Source organism: Tachypleus tridentatus, chromosome 6, assembly GCF_004210375.1.
Source record: "Tachypleus tridentatus isolate NWPU-2018 chromosome 6, ASM421037v1, whole genome shotgun sequence".
NCBI lineage: Eukaryota > Metazoa > Arthropoda > Merostomata > Xiphosura > Limulidae > Tachypleus > Tachypleus tridentatus.
Window position 1 is genome coordinate 17,114,845 of NC_134830.1, and position 20,426 is coordinate 17,135,270.

At 29.1% G+C, this 20,426-nt stretch overlaps 1 protein-coding gene across 1 annotated transcript in view; it reads right to left on the reverse strand.

Moving 5' to 3' along the window:
- Positions 1–409: 409 nt before the first annotated feature.
- LOC143252004 (zinc finger FYVE domain-containing protein 1-like) overlaps positions 410–20,426 on the reverse strand; it is a 54,161-nt gene continuing 34,144 nt past the window's right edge. Inside the window, exons 5-13 of the mRNA XM_076503504.1 lie at positions 19,065–19,276; positions 16,627–16,724; positions 16,137–16,245; positions 12,455–12,552; positions 10,674–10,791; positions 9,845–10,015; positions 7,622–7,793; positions 6,388–6,507; positions 410–2,530 (exon numbers count right to left, since the gene is read on the reverse strand). Of these exons, the coding sequence (XP_076359619.1) occupies positions 2,301–2,530; positions 6,388–6,507; positions 7,622–7,793; positions 9,845–10,015; positions 10,674–10,791; positions 12,455–12,552; positions 16,137–16,245; positions 16,627–16,724; positions 19,065–19,276 (1,328 nt within the window). The 3' untranslated portion in view covers positions 410–2,300. The remainder of the gene's footprint in view (positions 2,531–6,387; positions 6,508–7,621; positions 7,794–9,844; positions 10,016–10,673; positions 10,792–12,454; positions 12,553–16,136; positions 16,246–16,626; positions 16,725–19,064; positions 19,277–20,426) is intronic.

Genomic DNA, 20,426 nt, shown 5'->3' on the forward strand with positions numbered 1-20,426 from the left:
CTCTCAACGTTAGAGGAAAAGAACACTAAAGCCATATGCATAAAAGGAATTTTGAAAAATCTGCCTTAACACATTATCAATTGGAAACTGGTCATAGGATTATTTGGGGAAAAAAAATCTTTCTTATGCCAATCAAAACATGAAATAGACAAATATTTTTGAAACCATTGAAATTAGGAAAACAAGTTTTTTTATCTTTAAACTGAGACAATGGTCCCTGGAACATTAACAAAATCTGGCAAAGTTTATTCACCTGCTTCTCCTTCCTAACTTACCTACTAACCTTCCTTTATGTAATAATTCTGTCACAATTTATTGTTATCAATTGTAATACCATACAGTTACATCCTTTGTCTTTCCATTGGTTATAAATTATATTGTATAAAAAAATCAGCATGAACTAGTGGTGACTTGTGAAAAAAAAAGGATGTGAGAAGTGGGTCTGATTTTATTTTTTATAACTCTATAAACAAATAAGATTGAAGGCTACAAAATTTGTTTTAATAATATCTATATTATAATGAATAATTTACATTAAATTTCATACCTCAAAGATGGTAAATGTGAAGAGAAAAGACCAAAAAAACAAATGTTATTATTCCTACACTACAAGATATGCTATAATATTTCCTTACAAAACTAAGAACTTAAAACACATATCATATTTAAAGTTGATTTATTAACTATGTTTTGATGCCAAGTTTATTCATATACATTGATAAAATGTTGTTTAACTCTTTATCATCTCCAAGAGTAGACATCAATTCCACTCAAATATTTACCCCAATTATAGTTTTAGAAACAAAAATAGCCTTCCACAGATGATAAAGTATTAATTAAGTTTTGAATGTAACTCTCTAAACGTCATGACATCTGTACTTTGACCTAACCATAAAGAACTTTAATAAGGCTAAAGACTTAGAAGACAAACTTATTGTATTATAACATACTTCATAAAAAGCACATGGACTGGACTTGTTTCAACATTTTGAGATAAAAACAAGAAGAAAGATATCAGGTGATACTTCTGCTTAACTGTCTTTGGCCACAAAAAAACAAAGCTAATGATCTTGGCAAATTCAAAGCTAGTATTACTAAACTAATTTTTGCAAACATCTTGCAAATTTCTATGGATTGACCAAACAAAAACTGGAAAAATATATGACACTTTACTAAGAGAAAGGAGAATTAGACTCAAGTACTTTAGTGCTGATCACTGCTCTGGTCTCTATGTTGCACATGGTGAGTTCATGTATGGAATTAGTAAAAGGATGGAGGTTAGTTGGTGTTATAAGGACCTTGTTATACTAGAACACTGTCCACTTATGGGGAAGGAAAACTACAGGAACTGGTAATTCATAGTTCCTACTAAAATTTTACATCACCATATGGCTACAAGTTAAACCTGTTACAAAGTGATATTGTTACTGGTTCAGTAATTCTGTATACAGAATGAAGAGTAACTTGGTTTATTTCCATTCAGATAAAGGGTAGAAAAGCAAGTAAACAGATTTAATCTAAATGCACTGGATGTCATCATGTTTGATAATTTTTATCAACACATTAACCTATGCTTTTATTTCATTTTTGACTACAGCAAACTATGAAACCAACACTGGATTGTCAAAAATTAAAAATAAAGAATCACAAATCAACCTCTGATTTTTCTCTATTGCACAGTATTTATATTCTTTCAGGTTGTGCTGAAAAAAGATTTTAACACAAATTCTAATTTAGTTTTAATATATATAAATTATATACACACACAGGAAAGATGTTTCTCTGTTTTATATAAAAACTGAAGACAGAAAGAAGTACATATATAAATAATTGCAATTTAACAGAAACTCTAAACTAATTTTTACACAGACAACTGGAAAAAAGCTTCTCTGTCTTATACTACATGAAAAGTGAAAGCTGACCTAAAATTCATTCCCCAAAAATACACATAATAAATAAAATATTGTGAATTAGCTTATCATTACTATGTTAAACCAATGTGATTTTATTTTCCAAACTAAATCTTAACAGTTTTAAAAGAAAATATTCCCAACATAATTATTTCACATATTATTAAACTGGTATCAAATTCGACTATAAGCTATAACAACACACTTCACTAAACTGGTACACTGTATATTACCACAAATTTTAGTACATAATGGTTTTTCTGAATATAAATTGTACAAAACTAAAAACTACTTTAACAAAAATACTGTAAAAATTCTTAACAAAAGTCATTTTCAGGTTTCAAAAGAAATAAGTACTTATTGTTTAACAAATAAATTTGTCATGACAAATCATAGATTTTTCATGCCCTCACATGTAGTACAAACTCGGACTGGGTGATCCCAACCTTGAGTCGGTACAGGGTGTCGCCCTGGAGAACAATGGTCACAAACACCCTGTCCACAGGCTCTACAATGATGGAGTGGTGTCTTAGAAGTGAAAGGCTCTTTACAAACACAGCAACAAGTAATTAAGTGGTCTGGTACCCAGTATGTTGGCCTAGCAGAGTCTTTAATGAAACCTATGGTGTGCAATGAATAAATAGATGAATTCTAGAGTTAAGAACTATTAATTGTTTAGCAATTTTATAAGTAACTAAATATAAATACAAATACATCATAAGTTATATAATGTCTTTCCATGTTTGAATGTCTGTATTAAAAAAAAGAGAAAAAGTCAACAATCAATCCACTGAATGAAATAACTGAATAGACAAATAATTACTAGTGCACACAATAAAATATTTTAGTTTTCAATATGTTAAATGTGCACTAATTAAGACACATTCTTTAAAGTTGACATTATCTGCTAATGTTTGATGTCATAACCACCTGAGAACTTCAATTTCAAGTTCTCATCAGTCGAGCTAATTTGATGATAACAAAACATTAGCAAAAGAATTTCAAGCATCTTAACTGAGTGAAACAGCTTAGTGAAAATTTTATTTACATTTTCAATTATTTCAACTAGAAAGAAAGCAAATTTCACACAATTTTTTTATTTGAAAGAGTATGTGTATATGCATACAAAAAACTTTACACCAAGTTTATTATTTCTTTTATTTCTAACTCAAATACAAATGCATTTTCATTGTAGCTTTATGTACTAATGTAGGTATTTCATATTTTTTATCATGTAGAATGTCGAGGGAGTCACTTGTCATGTGATAGTAGTGCTCTCCTATTGGTGGATAAGAGATGCATGATGATTGGTATGAGAGAAATTTTGAAATTTCAACAGAGAGGTGATATCAAGGCTTATGGCATGCATTCAAAAAAGTCTGCAAAAAGATGGCAGCATAAAACAGGAAAAGCTAATTTTGGGAGATGAAGCAGAGTACAGTATTGGAATTTTTAGGTTTTGTTTCTCACTTGACTTTTCTCTTTTTCTGACTTTATTAGAATGGTCTCTTATTTACATCCTTTTGTTACCTTACAGCATATGGTGAGTACTACTATTACTACTACTAGCTCAGGTTTGAAAATAGATGTACACAAATCTTACAAGTCATTTGGTAAAGCACAATATAAAATACACATTTGTGTGAAATGAATTAAGTGGTGTAAGAGCTAATGTATGGTTTTGTGCAATGGAATGAGTAGGAAGATAAGACTTATGAACAAATCACAGAACTGGAAATTATAGTTGCTATAGAAGTTCTTCTTATATCTGAAAACGTTTCTGGGTTAAAATACATTTGTCTGAAATCTAAAGAAATTTTCTTTCATGACAAGACATTGAACAGGCCTTATTAGGCATGTAGAGTATGGTAGAAAAATGGCTGAATTTTCTGGTGAATGAAATGTGACTCAAACCAACATTTACTGAATACTAAACAAGAATATTACACTAAGGTTATGTTTTTTCAAAGAAGCTTCCATGACAGTAGTTCAAACCAACAACTAGTGTTTCATGTTCCTTAAATATGGTGTACTGTACTATTTATTTAGTTACTTTCATTAACAATACTGGCCATACTATTTAATATATGAAACTTCAGAATTTTAAAAATTTTATTTATTTTTTATTAATACACATTTCTTATAAAGACTATTTTGTACTGTTAATTTAGTGTATCTAGTTAAGACTACCTAAGTCTATTAAGCTGGTCTAATCTCATGACATATGATTTTTGCACTAGTTTCTAATTTAAAATCAGGTTTAGATCATCTTGGCTTGACAAATTTATTAAAACCATATAAAATCAAACATTTAGACTGAACACAACCACAAGTTATGTGGATTATGGTCCAAAATTTCCTTTACAGCAAGAGCATCCCAACTGATGAAACAGTGCATTTTAATCCTTATAAATAGAAATGTGAAGAGGATGGACTAAATTAGCTATAATGATTGCCAGGTTGATTCTGTTAGTTTTACTTTAAGTAAGGATTGTTCTGATTGGACATAAATATTATTCTTCATATTCAAACAGTGCACAAATATAAAATAACTTGTTTATTATTCACTGAAAAGAAAGTACATTAATTTGATATAAATGGATTTTGCAAATTGTTTAGTTTGACCTGAAATTAATTTGATAGGTCAGGAGATTTTAATACATACTGTTCTCAGTGGTGACAACTACCATCAGCAAAATAAAATATCCAAGTAGGGAAGTTAATTAAAATGAGTTAAGTTTAAATTTAACTGTATACACATAATATAACTATGATTAACATAAAAATCTGCAATTCTAAAATGAAATGTTTTATTGTTGTTTTTTTCAAAATAGTCTTACATCAGAGTATTGTAAATTTCATAGCATGAAAAAATGATGGAAATCCTGAATAAAATTATATTAATTTTGTTTGTAACTGAAACTAGATATTTAATCTTTGTAAAAATTAAAAAGCATCAAAGGGTTTTGAAGATACATTTATTTTCATTATTTAATTAGGTGTTTTTTTTATCTGACATTTGTAAAATTACTTTAGTATCCAGAGTTATCCACATAGTATTATGAATACTTAAGTATATTTAATTCTAAAATCTGAATGATTAATAATTGATAAATATGTAGAATTGGTTACAAAATATTTTACTGTCCTTCATTTAATGTATTTCAGTAGTTTTAACTCATCAAGTATTGAGAAATGTTTCTACATCATATTTAGTGACAATTTTATATTTTTTATAACAAAATTATACAAAATGCAAAAGTGAAGAATTTACATAATTAATAATTAGGTCAATATAATATGTTGATGCATCCTTGACATTTTCAGGATTTACTTTTCATTTTTACATATATTTAGTACTTGATTCCATCTAATGAAGAGTTTTAAAAAGCTGTAAGTTTGTGGGTTAATAATTTTTTATGGTGTATTTCATCCTACATATTTCTTTTCATATTAATCCTGCCTTCTTTTATTCAACTGATAGCCTTAGGTTTTATAACTGTTATACTAATTCTATACTCAAATAAAAAATGTGCCACTGAAGCTAGTGACAGTTGATGAAGAAATAATAATAATTTTTTTTAACTGTGCATCTGCAATCTAATTTTAAAAAATGTAAAAGTGCAAGATTGTACATTTCTTGAATTATGCACTTGTATAAACTACATACTAATGTTTCTAGAGCACTCTAAAAGACACTTCCAACTTATCACATTAAATACAAAAAAAATACCAGCTTGATCATGATATAGAGTGAAATCTTTTTTTTCTGTAGAACTTACTAAATGAATCTTCTACCAAACTATTTATGTTTCAAGTAAATTAATAAAGTACACATTATGGTGTCTAATTTACTTAATACAGAATACATTTTAAAAGATAAATATCAGTGCTCCAAGTTTTCTGAAGCACATTCATTTTTATTACCAATAAGAAAATCAATAATAATTCTAATTTAAAAACTGGACATTCAGGAGTTAAACACTGTTTTTATGGTATTCTATTTAATAACAGAAGAATCTAATACCAGTACATTATGCCAAAAGCTAATTACTGCTACAAGACTGCCTTCAATAAATATTGAAACTACCACAAAGTCCAGTAAACTGTGTAGAGAGTGCTACTATCATTCTTATGAAGAAACTATGAAAGACCATCCTAATTATAATTTTTCTCAATAATCTAACTTCACTTACTTAAACCAATTTTTAATACATGACATTACAATTTCAAGAAACTAACAGATCTCTACAAAATTTTACTTAATAATAGAATAATCCTATGAAAACTAATCAACTTCATGATTGAAAGCTCATACTGGTCTTTGAGTACTCTCCAATCTTAATTTATATCAGGTTAATCTACATAAGTGCAAGCTATAGAAATCAAATGTTAAAACTATTACACCTACGAAACACTTAAGAACTTTTCCAAATTTATTTTTCTAACAAGATGATACAGTACAAACACTACTCACCAATTGGGTAATCAAACACTGATATCACTGTTCCGAGAGTATTCTGAAGAGCTTCTCCAACTTTCCGAGCTGCAACTTCTGTGTTGGCTTTGTCAAGATTTGGTGTTGGAGGCTCAAGTTCTGAAAAGAAAAGTATATGTTACGATAAACAAAACTGAATAACATGCTAGTATTAGCTTCTATATGACACAGTAAATAATGGAGTAAAAAAAGTCATTTTGTGAGAAAAAAAATTATTTTAACACAAAATAATTCAATAAATGAAGGAGTTTTTTTTAAAACATGAGTCAGCTTTGAGTTATAAAATTAATAATACCATTTTTATTTAGTGGAGTATTAGATCAAATATTTCTTGTATAATTCTTATACAACTACATTTGTGGCTTAGAAATAATAATATATTAATAAAAATATAAACTAATTTTGAGTAAATTAATTTTCACAGCTTCAGTTTAGCACACTGCTAACTGAGGCATGTAGTTAAAATTCTAAAGGTAGCAGACATTACTTTTACTTATTTCTCTTCATTTAGTTTGGTTTGTTTTGAATTATGTGCAAAGCTACACAAGAGCTATCTGTCTAGTCATCCCTAATTTAGCAGTGTAAGGCTAAAGGGAAGGCAACTAGTCATCACCACCTACTGCCAACTCTTGGGCTACTTTTTTTATGAACGAATAGTGAGATTGACTGTCACATTATAATGTCCCCATGGCTGAAAGGGTGAGCATGTTTGGTGTGATGGGGATTCAAACCTGTGACTTTCGGATTACAAGCCAAGTGCCTTAACCACCAGTCCATTCCAGGCCATTTCTCTTCATAAACTTAACTGTTCAATTAATGTTAAACAATAAAGAGGGAAATTATACTAAACAGTGACAAACACAAAAAACTCAAAGAAATTATGAGGTACATACTTCTTAATTACTGATACTCAGTGAACCAACCAACCACCTGAAAACAAGTGTATACAGAGAAATTCCTGGAAGATAAAATCCTTGAACAAGAAAAACCTGCATTCTTTTCATATCCAAGTACAAATTTATTTTGATATGGAAAATAAATTATTTCATATTGTTATTTTTTTTCAGCTATATTTCATACCTGTATCAGGCATACATAAATTGAAAAGTCTTTGGTTAAAACTCCACTTTATTTCTCATATGGTTTTGTGATTAAGTAAATACACTTTGCAAAGTAAGAAATCTCCATAAATCACAGAAAAATATTGCTTCACCTTCACTATATTTGTAACACTCATCACAAACTCGAACAGGAGTATTACCCCAGCCTCGTTCTGGTACAGGTCTTGTTCTAGATGAGCAGTCCTCACAAAAGGCATAGCCACAGGCTCGACAGTGGTGTTTCATGTCCAATTCATCAAATTCTTTTTTACACTGACCACAATGCTAGTAAATAACAAAAGGCTTATATTATAATTTATGAATTGGTAATAACCCTTGATTTTATAGTTACAATACTGATCATTATTGAACTTGAAAATTAACTAGATAATTATGTGAGAAAGTTCACACACAAAAAATCAGTAGCCATTCCGTGAGAAAAAACTACAGACAATAGGTTAATCATTCAAAATACTTATTCTTAATATCTCTTTAACCTTCTTATTATGGACAGGTCAAACAGTGCATGTCACAATGTTTTGGAGAGTTATTCAGGAAATTTAATTTAACAATGTTGTCATTACTATATGTCATAAAAAGTGACAAAGTTTACAATTCAAATACCAACATTATATATGTTTCAATTTCTTAATTTAAAATGAAATATTAAAAAAAACAACTAAATATGTTTTTCTGTGTGTCATATTGTAGATCTTCATCTTGTTATTCAGTTCATATTTTATCACACCTGTCATACAATGCTTACAGTGGTTAATGAACTAGAGACTAAAATTTCAGATATTTAAAAGCTAGAATATAAAATTATAAACCTCCTACCTTTTGATTTCCAGAAACATCAATACATTTAGAAAAACTCTAACAGGATAGCCCTGCATCATACTTCCTTCTTCTGAAACCTCTTACCTACTTCTCCCTACTTCTTTTAAGTACATAATAACCAACAGAAAGAACATATTCCATATGATATATGCTGGATAAGTGTCTGTAATTTACTTAAATGAGAAATTTTTAATTTCACTGGAAATGGTGAAGTCTGCTGTGAACAGAAAATAGAATTTTTTAACCCACATACAGCCAGAAAGCCAGATAAATTACAGTGGTTTTAAATGTGTCAATATAGTAAAGTGATAACTGTTTAGTTTTCTAAAATGAATCTTTCATTCTTTGAAATTTAAGCCTACCATTTTATAATGAGTACTAGTACACTATCTAACTTTTACTTACTTAAATGATGCACCTAAGAACTTAGAATAACAACACAGAAATCATACAATAACTTATAACTATTGTAATTTAACTGGCTTTCTAATTATGGCATAACATCTCCAAAATAATTCTCAAAGCTTCTCAATATGAACAGTGCCATGAAAACTTTCACTGAAGCTGAAAACAAAACAGACAATACTCTGTACTGAAAACAATGTAATACAATACATCACTTCATAAGTTAAAACTCTGCCTATCTAATGATTGCAAATAAGGTATTATGAAACATCAGTGAGAATTATTGGCAATTTGTGAAAGACAGGACGTGAGAGGTGGGTTTGATTTTCTAATTTATGTCTCCATAAAAAAATAAGATTGCAGGCTATAAAAATTGGATTTTTCCTTATTAATACCTATATTACAATGAGTAAGTTAAAGAAAAAAAAAGGCCTAAAGAACAAATGTCACAATTCCAATATTAGGGGACATTGAGAACTTTTGAAAATATTTCTTGTAAAATTAAGAGCTTAAGAGTAATATAATATTGAAACTTGATTTATTATATATGGTTTTATGCCAAATTTATTCATATAAATTGATTAAATTTTGAATATAAAAAGATAAAAAATATATATGCTTTGATCTATCCATGGAGTGAGAAGGTTAATACACTAATTCACATATAACTACTGTAGCTGAAACTAAGTACTATCTCATTCAGTGTTGTAGTTTACAAATTTTATTTGAGGGTAACCTGTGCTATTTGGCCCTAATTTTGAAGAGAAAAACTAGTAAGAAGGCAGCTAGTCAACATCACTCATTACTTGGATTTGATTCGCATTTGTATAATACACCCATGGCCCTAAAGGCAAAATGCATTTTTTTATTCAGTGGTAACAGGATACAAACCCTGAATTCATAGTCTAGCACACTAACAATTAGGTTTTGCTGCATCCATCCTATACAAAAAGTATGTGCAAATTATACATATATTTTATTATAACTCTAGTCACTTTGAAGTACATTAAACCTTGAAATGTTAAAATCTTTATTTTCTATTTCTAATTAACACACACCTAATCACAAGTGATGTGCCTTCATCAACTTACTGTTACTTGAGAATTAGGAATCCAATAACTTGGAGCCAACTGATCAGCAACCCAACTACTTAAAGTTTTTGTTGGCTTCACACTCATAGCACTCACAGTTTCAGAAAGATACTGAACACTGTCTATAACTCTCTGAGCATAATTTTGAGTGCTCTGGAGATGAGTTGGTTCCTGAATAAAATATTATAAAAAAAAGTTTCAGTAGTCTGTAACAATTGGTTTAAGCATCCATCCTCAGTAAAGGAGGGTTATTAATTAAATAAACAAGGAGGGTTATTAATTAAATTAACAATTCCTTACGTTTTTCATATTAAAATAGAATTTTAATTTTACCTTGTTTTTTTAATTATCTCACTTTCAGCAATCAAGTTTATACTTACACCATGCAGAATGATTTAGTCTTAGAACACAAAGCAAACATCACTATTCCAACACTAAAATATACTCAATATCTATTAATGTAGTTTTTCAAGATTGCTTGCACATAAATTGTTCCATCATTAAAAGACACTCAAATGTTGACATTTTTAACCAAGAATAGGAACTTAAAAATGTTTCAAGAGTAAATGATTCTTTTTGTTGCTCACATGAGCCCAGACTAAATCTCTGTCATTAGGGTCAAAATGAAAGAAATTTGAAGAAACTCTACAGAGATGTTTACTTAGTCTACAAATGCTGTTACTAAAATGCATGTAACACGAAACATTTCTGTGCAATATTGTTGATTATTAAATTAACATGAAATAACAAAATACTAACAAATTTATATATCTTTTCTTAGCCTTCTAAACATTATAATTACCTCAAGTAGTCTCATAAAGAAACTTACCCCTTGCCAAATATGTTTTATATCAGTACGAACAACTGTTTCCCAAGGGTCCTTGTTTCCAAACCAGTACTCACGACTTCGATAGATAATACCACAATTGATACATTCAATCACATATCTGTTAAATAACATTAAAATAATTAAGCACCTCAAAAATAAGACAAAATTTCAAAGATTTCAACTGGCAATATACAATAACAAAACATTGTATCCCCTAATCTTCAATACTTCCCACTGAAACAAATTCATACACACAATATACATATCTTGATACTTTTACAGTAAATAGTAAAATTGTTAATTTAGATGTGTGTGTATACATCCAGTACAAAATAATAAAGTAAATATAAGCAAGTTTAAGAGAAACCTTAACAGGTATATTCATTTAGTTTAGCAGATGGAAAAGCCAAGATGGACCAACAAGTTCTATGTTTTTCCAATACATTACATTATTTTATGTCAACAAAAGCATTATTACCCTTATCACTGAAAGTAAATTGTAGATAAAGAAATATTTTTTTAAGCAAAATGTGACCTTCAGAAGAGGTCTCTGATAACAAGTCAAGGGTAATCCAGAAAATATGGAAAAAAAAAACCAACAATAAAATAATGTGAATTAAAATAGAAAAAATTACTTTATTTTTGCTTCCATTACATATAGAGTAGTAATCAATTAATGGTCCCGCCAACTAATTTATTAAGAAACACCACTAATCACTCAGCTCTAACCATACCTATATGTATGTATTTTTATAGTGCAACAGAATATTAGCCTTTTTATCTCACATGTAACATATTTTAAAGAAAACTTTAATTTCTCATGCTTTTATGTACATTTATCTGTTTGAAACAACTGCAAACCAACAACAATTTACTGACATATCAGTTTTATACTTACACAAAATTATTGAAGTATGAATTTGACACACATGCAACAGAAAAGATTAACTAAATTACCACTAACACTACTTGAAAATAGTATTGCTATCCTGGCAATCAAATTTGGAATTGTCTGTAAATTTCAATCTTTCAGATAAAGTAAGAGAAAAGTGAAATAAATTGTTAGAGTCTGAGTTACTTATTTTTATTTAAAATACAAAGTTAGTTGCATTTTTACATTCACCTATAAAGTTTTAACATTCATTCTATTTTAAATAATTTGTGTAAAAATAAGAACTTTAATATTCCATTTTACCCTAACTGTCAAAATCTACCTTTTCTTTATGCTACCTTGAAACTGCATAAAATATTTATTCCACAACAAATTTATATTAAACTGTATGGTTACATAAAAAAGTGTAATTTTCTATGTAAAGCACAGCACTCAGAAATAACTGTACATTGCACAATTTGTTCACTTTTTTTTTTATTTCCTGTGATAATATTTTATATCATTAGTATATTTACCATATAGTTCATGTAACTATTTCCAAGAAGAACAAATTCAAAATTACATGACCACTGACAATCAGATTGAACAGAAGTAAAAAAAACTGGAAGTCACAGATTACAATGGTTTTATGGATTTTAGTTTCATAAAACATACAGAATATCAAGTTAGATTTAATACAGTTTTGAATATATATTAATCATGGAACAATTTTTTGACAACTAATTTTGATAAATAACCTTTCAAATTTGGATTTAATCCTAAAAATATAGAGTAGCTGCCCATTTTAAATAGGATATAACAAAGGTAAAAACTAACATATAAAATAAACTAGCCAAAAATAAGGTTTTAAGGATACTTAAATAAGTACTTTGTTAGTATTTCCACTTACCCTGACCAAGCAAACTTTGCTAAGCCCATCCAAGTTGAATCTGAAGCTGCTGATGTTTTGGGAAAAACCAGAACTTCCTCACCCCTTTCATAACAGGCCTAAAAATCAATTATGTATTGTTTTTATGATGAGTTGTATACACTGTATTACTGGATGTTTAAAATATTTTCACCATCACTGAGAAAGGTAAAAGCCATACAAAAGGCTAACTGTTAAAAAAAAAAGTGCATGTAACATTTAAAAGAGAACTTGGAAACTCCCCTTACAAAGCCAGTTGTATCATAATCAAAGTCCAAGCTAACTTGTATAATCTAACCCTCTTCGTTTTGATAATGTTACTAAAATATTCTCATAACAAATACATGAGACTTAACAATACTTAAATTGCTAAAAAAACACTAAAAAAAAGTGTATTGGTTAAGATATAACAAACAATAATATACAATCTTATTTAATACTACAGGATAAAACATTTTGAAATTTGTTGTAGTAAACCATTTTATATATGACATGCAACTGAAATATGAATGTTCCACTATAAATGGTAAATGTCTTTAAAGGATATTCCCTGTTGCTGTTCATAATGAAGAATTGGACTTGTCACTGACAACAGATAACTTTTATAACTGATCACCACCAACACTAATTACATTACCATGAGCATTCCTTCTCTGAAAGTCTGTTGTGCAACATGAAATACTGTTATGTTTCTTCTCCCAAGACAAAAGTCCTAAAGGGTTCTTAGTTTGATCTAGAATGAGGAACCTTATACAGAATTAAACAGATTTTTTTTTTTAATTTAGCACTTCCATTTAAAACCAATGCGCTGTTTTCCACTGTTGTATTTCCACAACCTGTCATAACAAATGGCCTTAACTTGACACCCTAGGTCTTTTAAACACAGCATACTACATTATACATCTTTTTCAAAACCATCACTAACTTCCTGCAATTAGTTGCATCAACATAACAAACACACTTCATTATGTCCCAGCTCTAATTAAATATATGGTATGTTTTAAATTTTACACTTTACAATCCCATTATGATTATTCATTTATTTATCATTATTAAAGTAAACTGTGGTCATGTATAAGTGTGTCCCTCAACTACAAAAATTATCTTAATCTTGCCACAGTCAAGATCAGACTTCATAATGAAGAAACCATATTTTTAGTATTCTTAAAATCTTGTTTTTAGCTGTCAATAATGGGAGTGGAATATTGTACAAGCTAATCCTTAGTTTAATAACATATACTGACTGAACTGTTTCTGAACTTTGAATGCATTGTTGTACTTTATCTGGTACTGAACCTGTTCATTTCTCTACACTTCCAAAATTGTGTGGCAATTACCATATTCTGTTGATGAGCTTAAATTAACCTTGCAATAAGAACATTTAAACATTTAGTGTGGATTTTGGCAATACATTAATTTCATTTGATATCTTTAATCAAACTTAGAAATATGGTCTATCATCTACAGCTGAGCTGCAGACTCTAACAGTCATTATCACTGATGTTGGTTTTATAAATAATTTTCTGGATTATTTTCTGACAAGTTGTCATTTGTAGCCTTAGATTAGGAAATGCATTAATGCTAGTTAAGCTTTGGACTTTAAAGAGTTACTTTTACAGCTACTGTTATTAAAGAAATATCAGTACACAGTAATTTCATTAACTGCTTTATCAGATAGTTTTAACTTATAAATGCAATCAATTTGTAGCACGCATTTTATCACACATTGTACTAGCACTGAAAACTTTTCATATGCGGTACAATCTGTTGTAGCAGAAATTTATTTTAATTGGTAACTTTTATAATTTTAAAATTAGAAGGAGCTTAAAAGATGGACTTATCTCTGAAATAACGTGGCCAGCCATATTTGTGTGTTATCTGACACTATGAGGACAAAAGAGCTTGTATGAGCCCACCACAGATGAAAAAATGGAAATATATGCAGATATAGAAAGAGAGTAGAAGAGCTGCAAAGGCTCTGACCACTTGACAGAATAAGAATGAAACTCAGGCTAGACAAAAGGGGAAGGGCTTAAAACTGGTAAACCACCTCCAAATGGCAAAACCTGAGAAATTAATGAGATACTAAATTTCTTTCTATGTTGGGCAACTTGATTACCATGAAAGGACCAAGAAGTAGAGAAGGTTGATGGAGTAACAGAGCAATAAGACCCATACTGATATCAGTAGGATGTATGATTTAAAGATAGACAATTATGTGTTGCAGCCTGAACTAACTCCTGCTGACATACCTTCCCTTTTTGTGAAACAGAAATTTTAATAGCTGTAAGTCTAGCAGGGAGATTAGTATTTCATGAAGCAGCAGTATGAAAAACCATGTGAAAAGAGTAGTGTAACCATCTCAACACAGGAGACAAGTCCTTTCTTTGTCCAACAACATACATAGATATGCAAGATGCTGGTAGAAAACCAAGACATTAAACACCTTCACAATGGGAGTCCTTTTAAATATTTTTATATGCAATCTCTGTGTTATAATGTTTTAAAGTCATTTATTACAAAATAAACCTTTCAAAAATACTTGTTATTAACTAATTATTACTTGTTTTAAAATGCATAATTCAAAGGTTTAAACATTTGATAAATATATATTATACTTCAAATCCATTTTCAAAGCTTATAATATTATGTTCTGAACAAAACTTTTGACAAAAGGTTGTCTCCCAAAGAAACCGAAATATGACTTGAGTGCACCATTGGATTGTGTTGAAATGAATAATTTGTAAAGAAGAAAAAACAAAAAAATTTAGAAATTAACTACATGCTAAAATGAAAAGAGATTAAATTATGAATTTAACAAAAGGAAACTCTTTAAAGATATTCTATAAAAAATAAAATAAACTATATTTTTTATATTTTCTAATTTTTATATATTTTGTTGCATTATGTATTGATGATAATAGCTAGTGTTATAGTATAGAAAATGAAAAATACACACACACACACACGCGTGTGTGTCTCTGTGTGTAAATTTACTTTAAAAACTTTTGATACCTTTTTAGGAAATCATGTAAATGAAATATGAAAACTCTAAGATGAAAAATAGTATTTTTCACTTAAAATGAAAATCATCAGTCAATTTATTAAGAATTTGAATACAAGTAACTACAATGAATAAATAGTATATTTTTAGCAAAAACACTTACTTAAAATAATGTCATTCTTACTGTACAAGATATTTATGATCTTTAGCAAAATCCTACCAGTTCTTGAAAGGATACATTAAGAAACCTCAGAGTTACTGCATGCATTGTTGTACAAGAAAAATTTGTGACTCAATTTCTACAAATAGCATGAGCTGCCTTAAAAGAGTTAAGATAACAGAAGATAAAGTGAACAAGGAAACACTGTAGATGGAGTTTTTTGATGTTAAACTATTCCAACCAAGCCTGAACTTAAATAACCATTAATTTTGTTCGTAATAAAAATAATAAAATTTATAAGAGTTATTCAATAAAAAATATTTTAACTTAAAATCAAAATAACAAATTAATCACAATTAGACTAAAAAAAAAACCAGTAGTTACATTAAAAATTTAAAATATTTAAAGGTAGTAACACACAATAAGGATATATACACAGTCAGCCTTTCTTTTTGAGATTTTACCCTTTAAGAGAGAACTCTTACAGATGTTAAAGATACCTTGCACATGAAAATTCTGTTGTCATATTGGTGTTGATATCTACATTTAGTTGTGGCTACATGAGGAGTTCCATCTCTGATATGATTCATACTGTTGCTGCAACGTACGCTGTGGAAAAGTCAGCAAGCGTTAAACAGAAGAAAAAAAAAGGATTTTGACTAATATAATGAATAAAAAAATTCAGAACATAAATACATATATCTTTTTAATGCAAGGTACAGTTACCAAATCAATAAAATATGCATCTACTGAAATATTTCTTTGTAAAGTATACATTATAAAATAACAGTGCCAAATATTGTGTGTTATGGATAATTTTATAGATTTAATGATACACTTGTTTTACATATACATAAAGTAAAACAAGTGTTTGTCAACAAGCAAAAATCAAGTTAAAAATATTTTTGTGAAGTTTATAGTTAAATTATTTGAATATTAGCAACATTCACACTGAAAAAAAAAGATATATAAAGTACACAGTTTTTGTACCTGCATGACAGGCAGTAGTTATTACAAGCAAAATACTGGTCGGGAAAGGAACTAGGTACAGTCTTTTCCAGCTCACCATTAAACTTTTCATTTAAGACCTAAAGAATGTAGTAAAATACAGTACCATCAGTTGTGTGTTTTGCTGTATGTGTATACAGGAACACAAAAAAATACAAATGTTTTTCAAATGCACAGTCTATATGTAGTTCAGAAATACTGACCCTTTTAGAATGTTAGCATTGAGGATAATTTCTTTATTTTTACTTATACAATCATATTTAGAACTTAAACAGAGAGAAATTTAACTCAAGTCATTGTGTATATACAGCCATGTTCATAGGTTTGTTTATAAAGCAAAGTCACATTGGGCTACCTGCTGTATCCACTACAGGAAATTGAGCCCTAGACTACAGCACTGTAAATCTGTAAACTTGCTGCTATTCCACTGAGCAACAACTTGGCAACAGGAACTGTATATATATTCACACTTATAAACCTTTCATAAAAATTAATTTGTTTACACTCAAAGGCTATTTCAGAAACACAAAGTTTGTGTCTCCTTTTTGTAATTCCTATAGTTGTTACTGTCTCATTACAAGTTCATTTAAATTTAAGTCAACTAAATTCAAGTTCTACTAATAATAATCACTGGAACTGAGATAGGGACAGAAAATGCAATTTTTATTTAGAAAAATGTAAATTAACAAAATGTTACAATATATAATATACAGAAAATGATTTAAAATAAAAAAAATAGAAAAATAATAGAATAACTTCAAGCTTCCATATAGAAAAAATCTAAAAACATCTATAATACTTGATAATGCACAAGCTTCAATGTTACTCTATTATACTCTGACAATGAAGAAGCAAAAATGATGCTAGATACATCTTTTTTTTGTGTTGCAAATTGAATAACTGAAACCGTTCTCACCTTTTTATCCTGCAATTTATGGCTTTTGATGTTAAAAAGAACTAAGTTGTATTTACACCATTTATACTATTGGTTTGTTCAAAATTGTTCTTGGATGGAAAATGTTTTAGAATCCTGCATTTAAGTGAATGTATTTATTTGTCAAAAAGGAGGAATTTTAGTTAAGAAATGAGTCAAAGAAATAAAACCATAAAAAATTCATGTATAGTATAAATTTTAAGTGTCACGTTTCACAAACATACAGTTTGTAATAGGTAATGGTGTGACAAATTTGTGGATGCTTCAACTTCAACACACAAACAAAGAAATGTGACATTGGATATACATCTTTATGAAAAGTTTTTATTTGTCAGTTTTAAAGCTAAGACTATAAAACTAATACATGAATTAAACTTTAACTGTCTGTAAATGTTGATGAATGAGTTTTCAGTGTCTGCAACCTGACAAAGGCCAAAAAGTATTATAAAAGGGTCCATTCAAGAACACTACCGAAAAGTTTATAACAGCTGATTTAACCAAAGCCATGTTGTGAAATGCCTATTCAGTCTATTACAGATAATACACTACATATGAGTAAACTTAACAAGGATAAAAGTTGTAGTTGAAAATGCATTCACACAAAACAATAGTTCATAACTGTTAATAAAATGAACAAAAAAGTGTGTGTGGGGGAAAGATTAAGCAAATATATACAGTACTTCAACATAAAAAAAAATTGCAGATTGCCATAACAGTATGGAATACAATGTTTCAGTAGAAAAGTTAACAAAAACTGAAGGAGCTGTTATAATCTATCAGTATTTGAAATTTCTGCTTTCTTTTTCATTTCAAAAATGAACCAAGCACCTAATTGTACATTCAACTACGTGTGAAATTGATTTTCTAAAGCAAAACACTTTCAGTTAAGTTTGTGTATTTGAGTCTTATAAATAAAACAATTACTCTTTTTCAAGAAATTTTCTTATTTCAACTCTGACTTCAAAAGTAAACTATTTTGATGAGCCTTAAAGAATTAATATGAACTGCTGGAAATGTTTTTTCTGCTTATTTGTTTAATCATCAGTGTACAAACATCTCCAAGTTAAGAGATTCTTGTACCTAAAAAATATAGATATCCATATATACTATGTTAAGTTCCTCAGGACAACCATAATATATGTATGTCACTTGTATCTAAGAATATATTGATATCCATATGTACAAGATGGTTAAGATTTCTGTCTTCCTAGCTTTTGAAACCATTTTATTTATTCCAGTTTATGTAGATGGATAATAAGTGTCCTGAAAACAAACACAAAATACAGACCTTTGTATTAAAATAAAAATGGATGAAAACACATTATATATACATATATATTCAAATATTGAAAACTAACTAAAGCAACATTAATTCCTATCTGTTAATAATCACAGCTTTCAATCAAAATTTGTAAATCACAATCAAATGTTATCCATACAACACAATAAATGAAATAAGATGATAGACATATTTATATCTGCTGACCTTAAGTGCTTGATAAACTACACTAGATGACCTTGCTGACCGCACAGAGGAGTTCTGAAGCTGCTTTTGTACAGCCCTCTGGAGCCCCAAAAAAGAGGTTGGGAGCATGGATGTTTGTGTTCCCACATACTCCAAGGCACTGAATGCATCAACAGACTGAGACAGTTTTTGAAATCTCAGTTTAAGTATTTCTTCTGGACTATGTCCATTTTCTGAAAAAAATTGTAAAAAAAAAGTCATAAAAAATAAACCAAAATCTAAAACACCAGATACAAATACAAAAAAAGAAAGAAAATCTAACTCACTAAACATTTTTAACATTAAAATTCAGATTTTTGATGCAAACTAATTACAATAATAATCTTTATCACTAAAGCAGTTGAAAATTACTTTCACTGTTTTTTCTCTGATTTGCATAAACATTAACATATACATATATATTAACTCATACAGTTTCATTAAAAATAACATATGAAGAATAAACCTAGTATTCAAAACTAACTGCAATCTCCCAAAACACTTCCTTTTTTAGACAATTAATTGCATTTATGAAGCAGTTCTAACCACTTGAATAAATGCTACACTATTTAAATACTTTCTGTATGTTACAAACTGTTACCAAGTTACATCCAAACTTAAACTAATTTACTGTAAATGTATTTTAATTAACTCAGCACTATCAAATACATTATAATTAAATGTTTTGTATTATTCACAGTATTATTCCTTTATTTTGAAAAAAAACCTCTAAAACAAAGTTAAAATTTAAGTTTTTTATCACATGACACACATGCAGTTGAAATATCTTACATTTGATTACTTCTGTTTCTGTCCAGTTTTGTCTTAGTACCTCTACAACAGTCTATATGAGTTTCTAAAAGTACAGGATAGAAGTCTGAACTTTAGTTTCATTTTAAAACAGCTAACATATGAGAGACCACACCACTCCCGTACCATGGTGTGAATACAATAAAGTACTTCTAATGTGCCACCCATGATTATTGAAATAGGTGACAGCTGTGGACTTGTCTGAGTGGATCATGATCCATTGGTGCTGTATAATTGGAAGAAAATGATCCATAGCACACTGTACTGACAGAAGCTTCAAGACATTGATAAAGTACAACACTGTTCTCAAACCATTCATCAGAAGCCACCTGCTGATTGACCATGCTCCCCAATCATGGAGAAGAGTACTGGTGAGAAGAGGAAGTAGTACCCTTGTTGTAATATTGTGCTTGTTCCACCATCAATAAAGACTGAAAGGGAAGGAGGAAGAGTAATGAGGGGTTTCAGGGGTCTTGAGCAAGATTCCATAGGTTGCACAATGTCCACTGAAGAGAACAATTATGTACACAACAC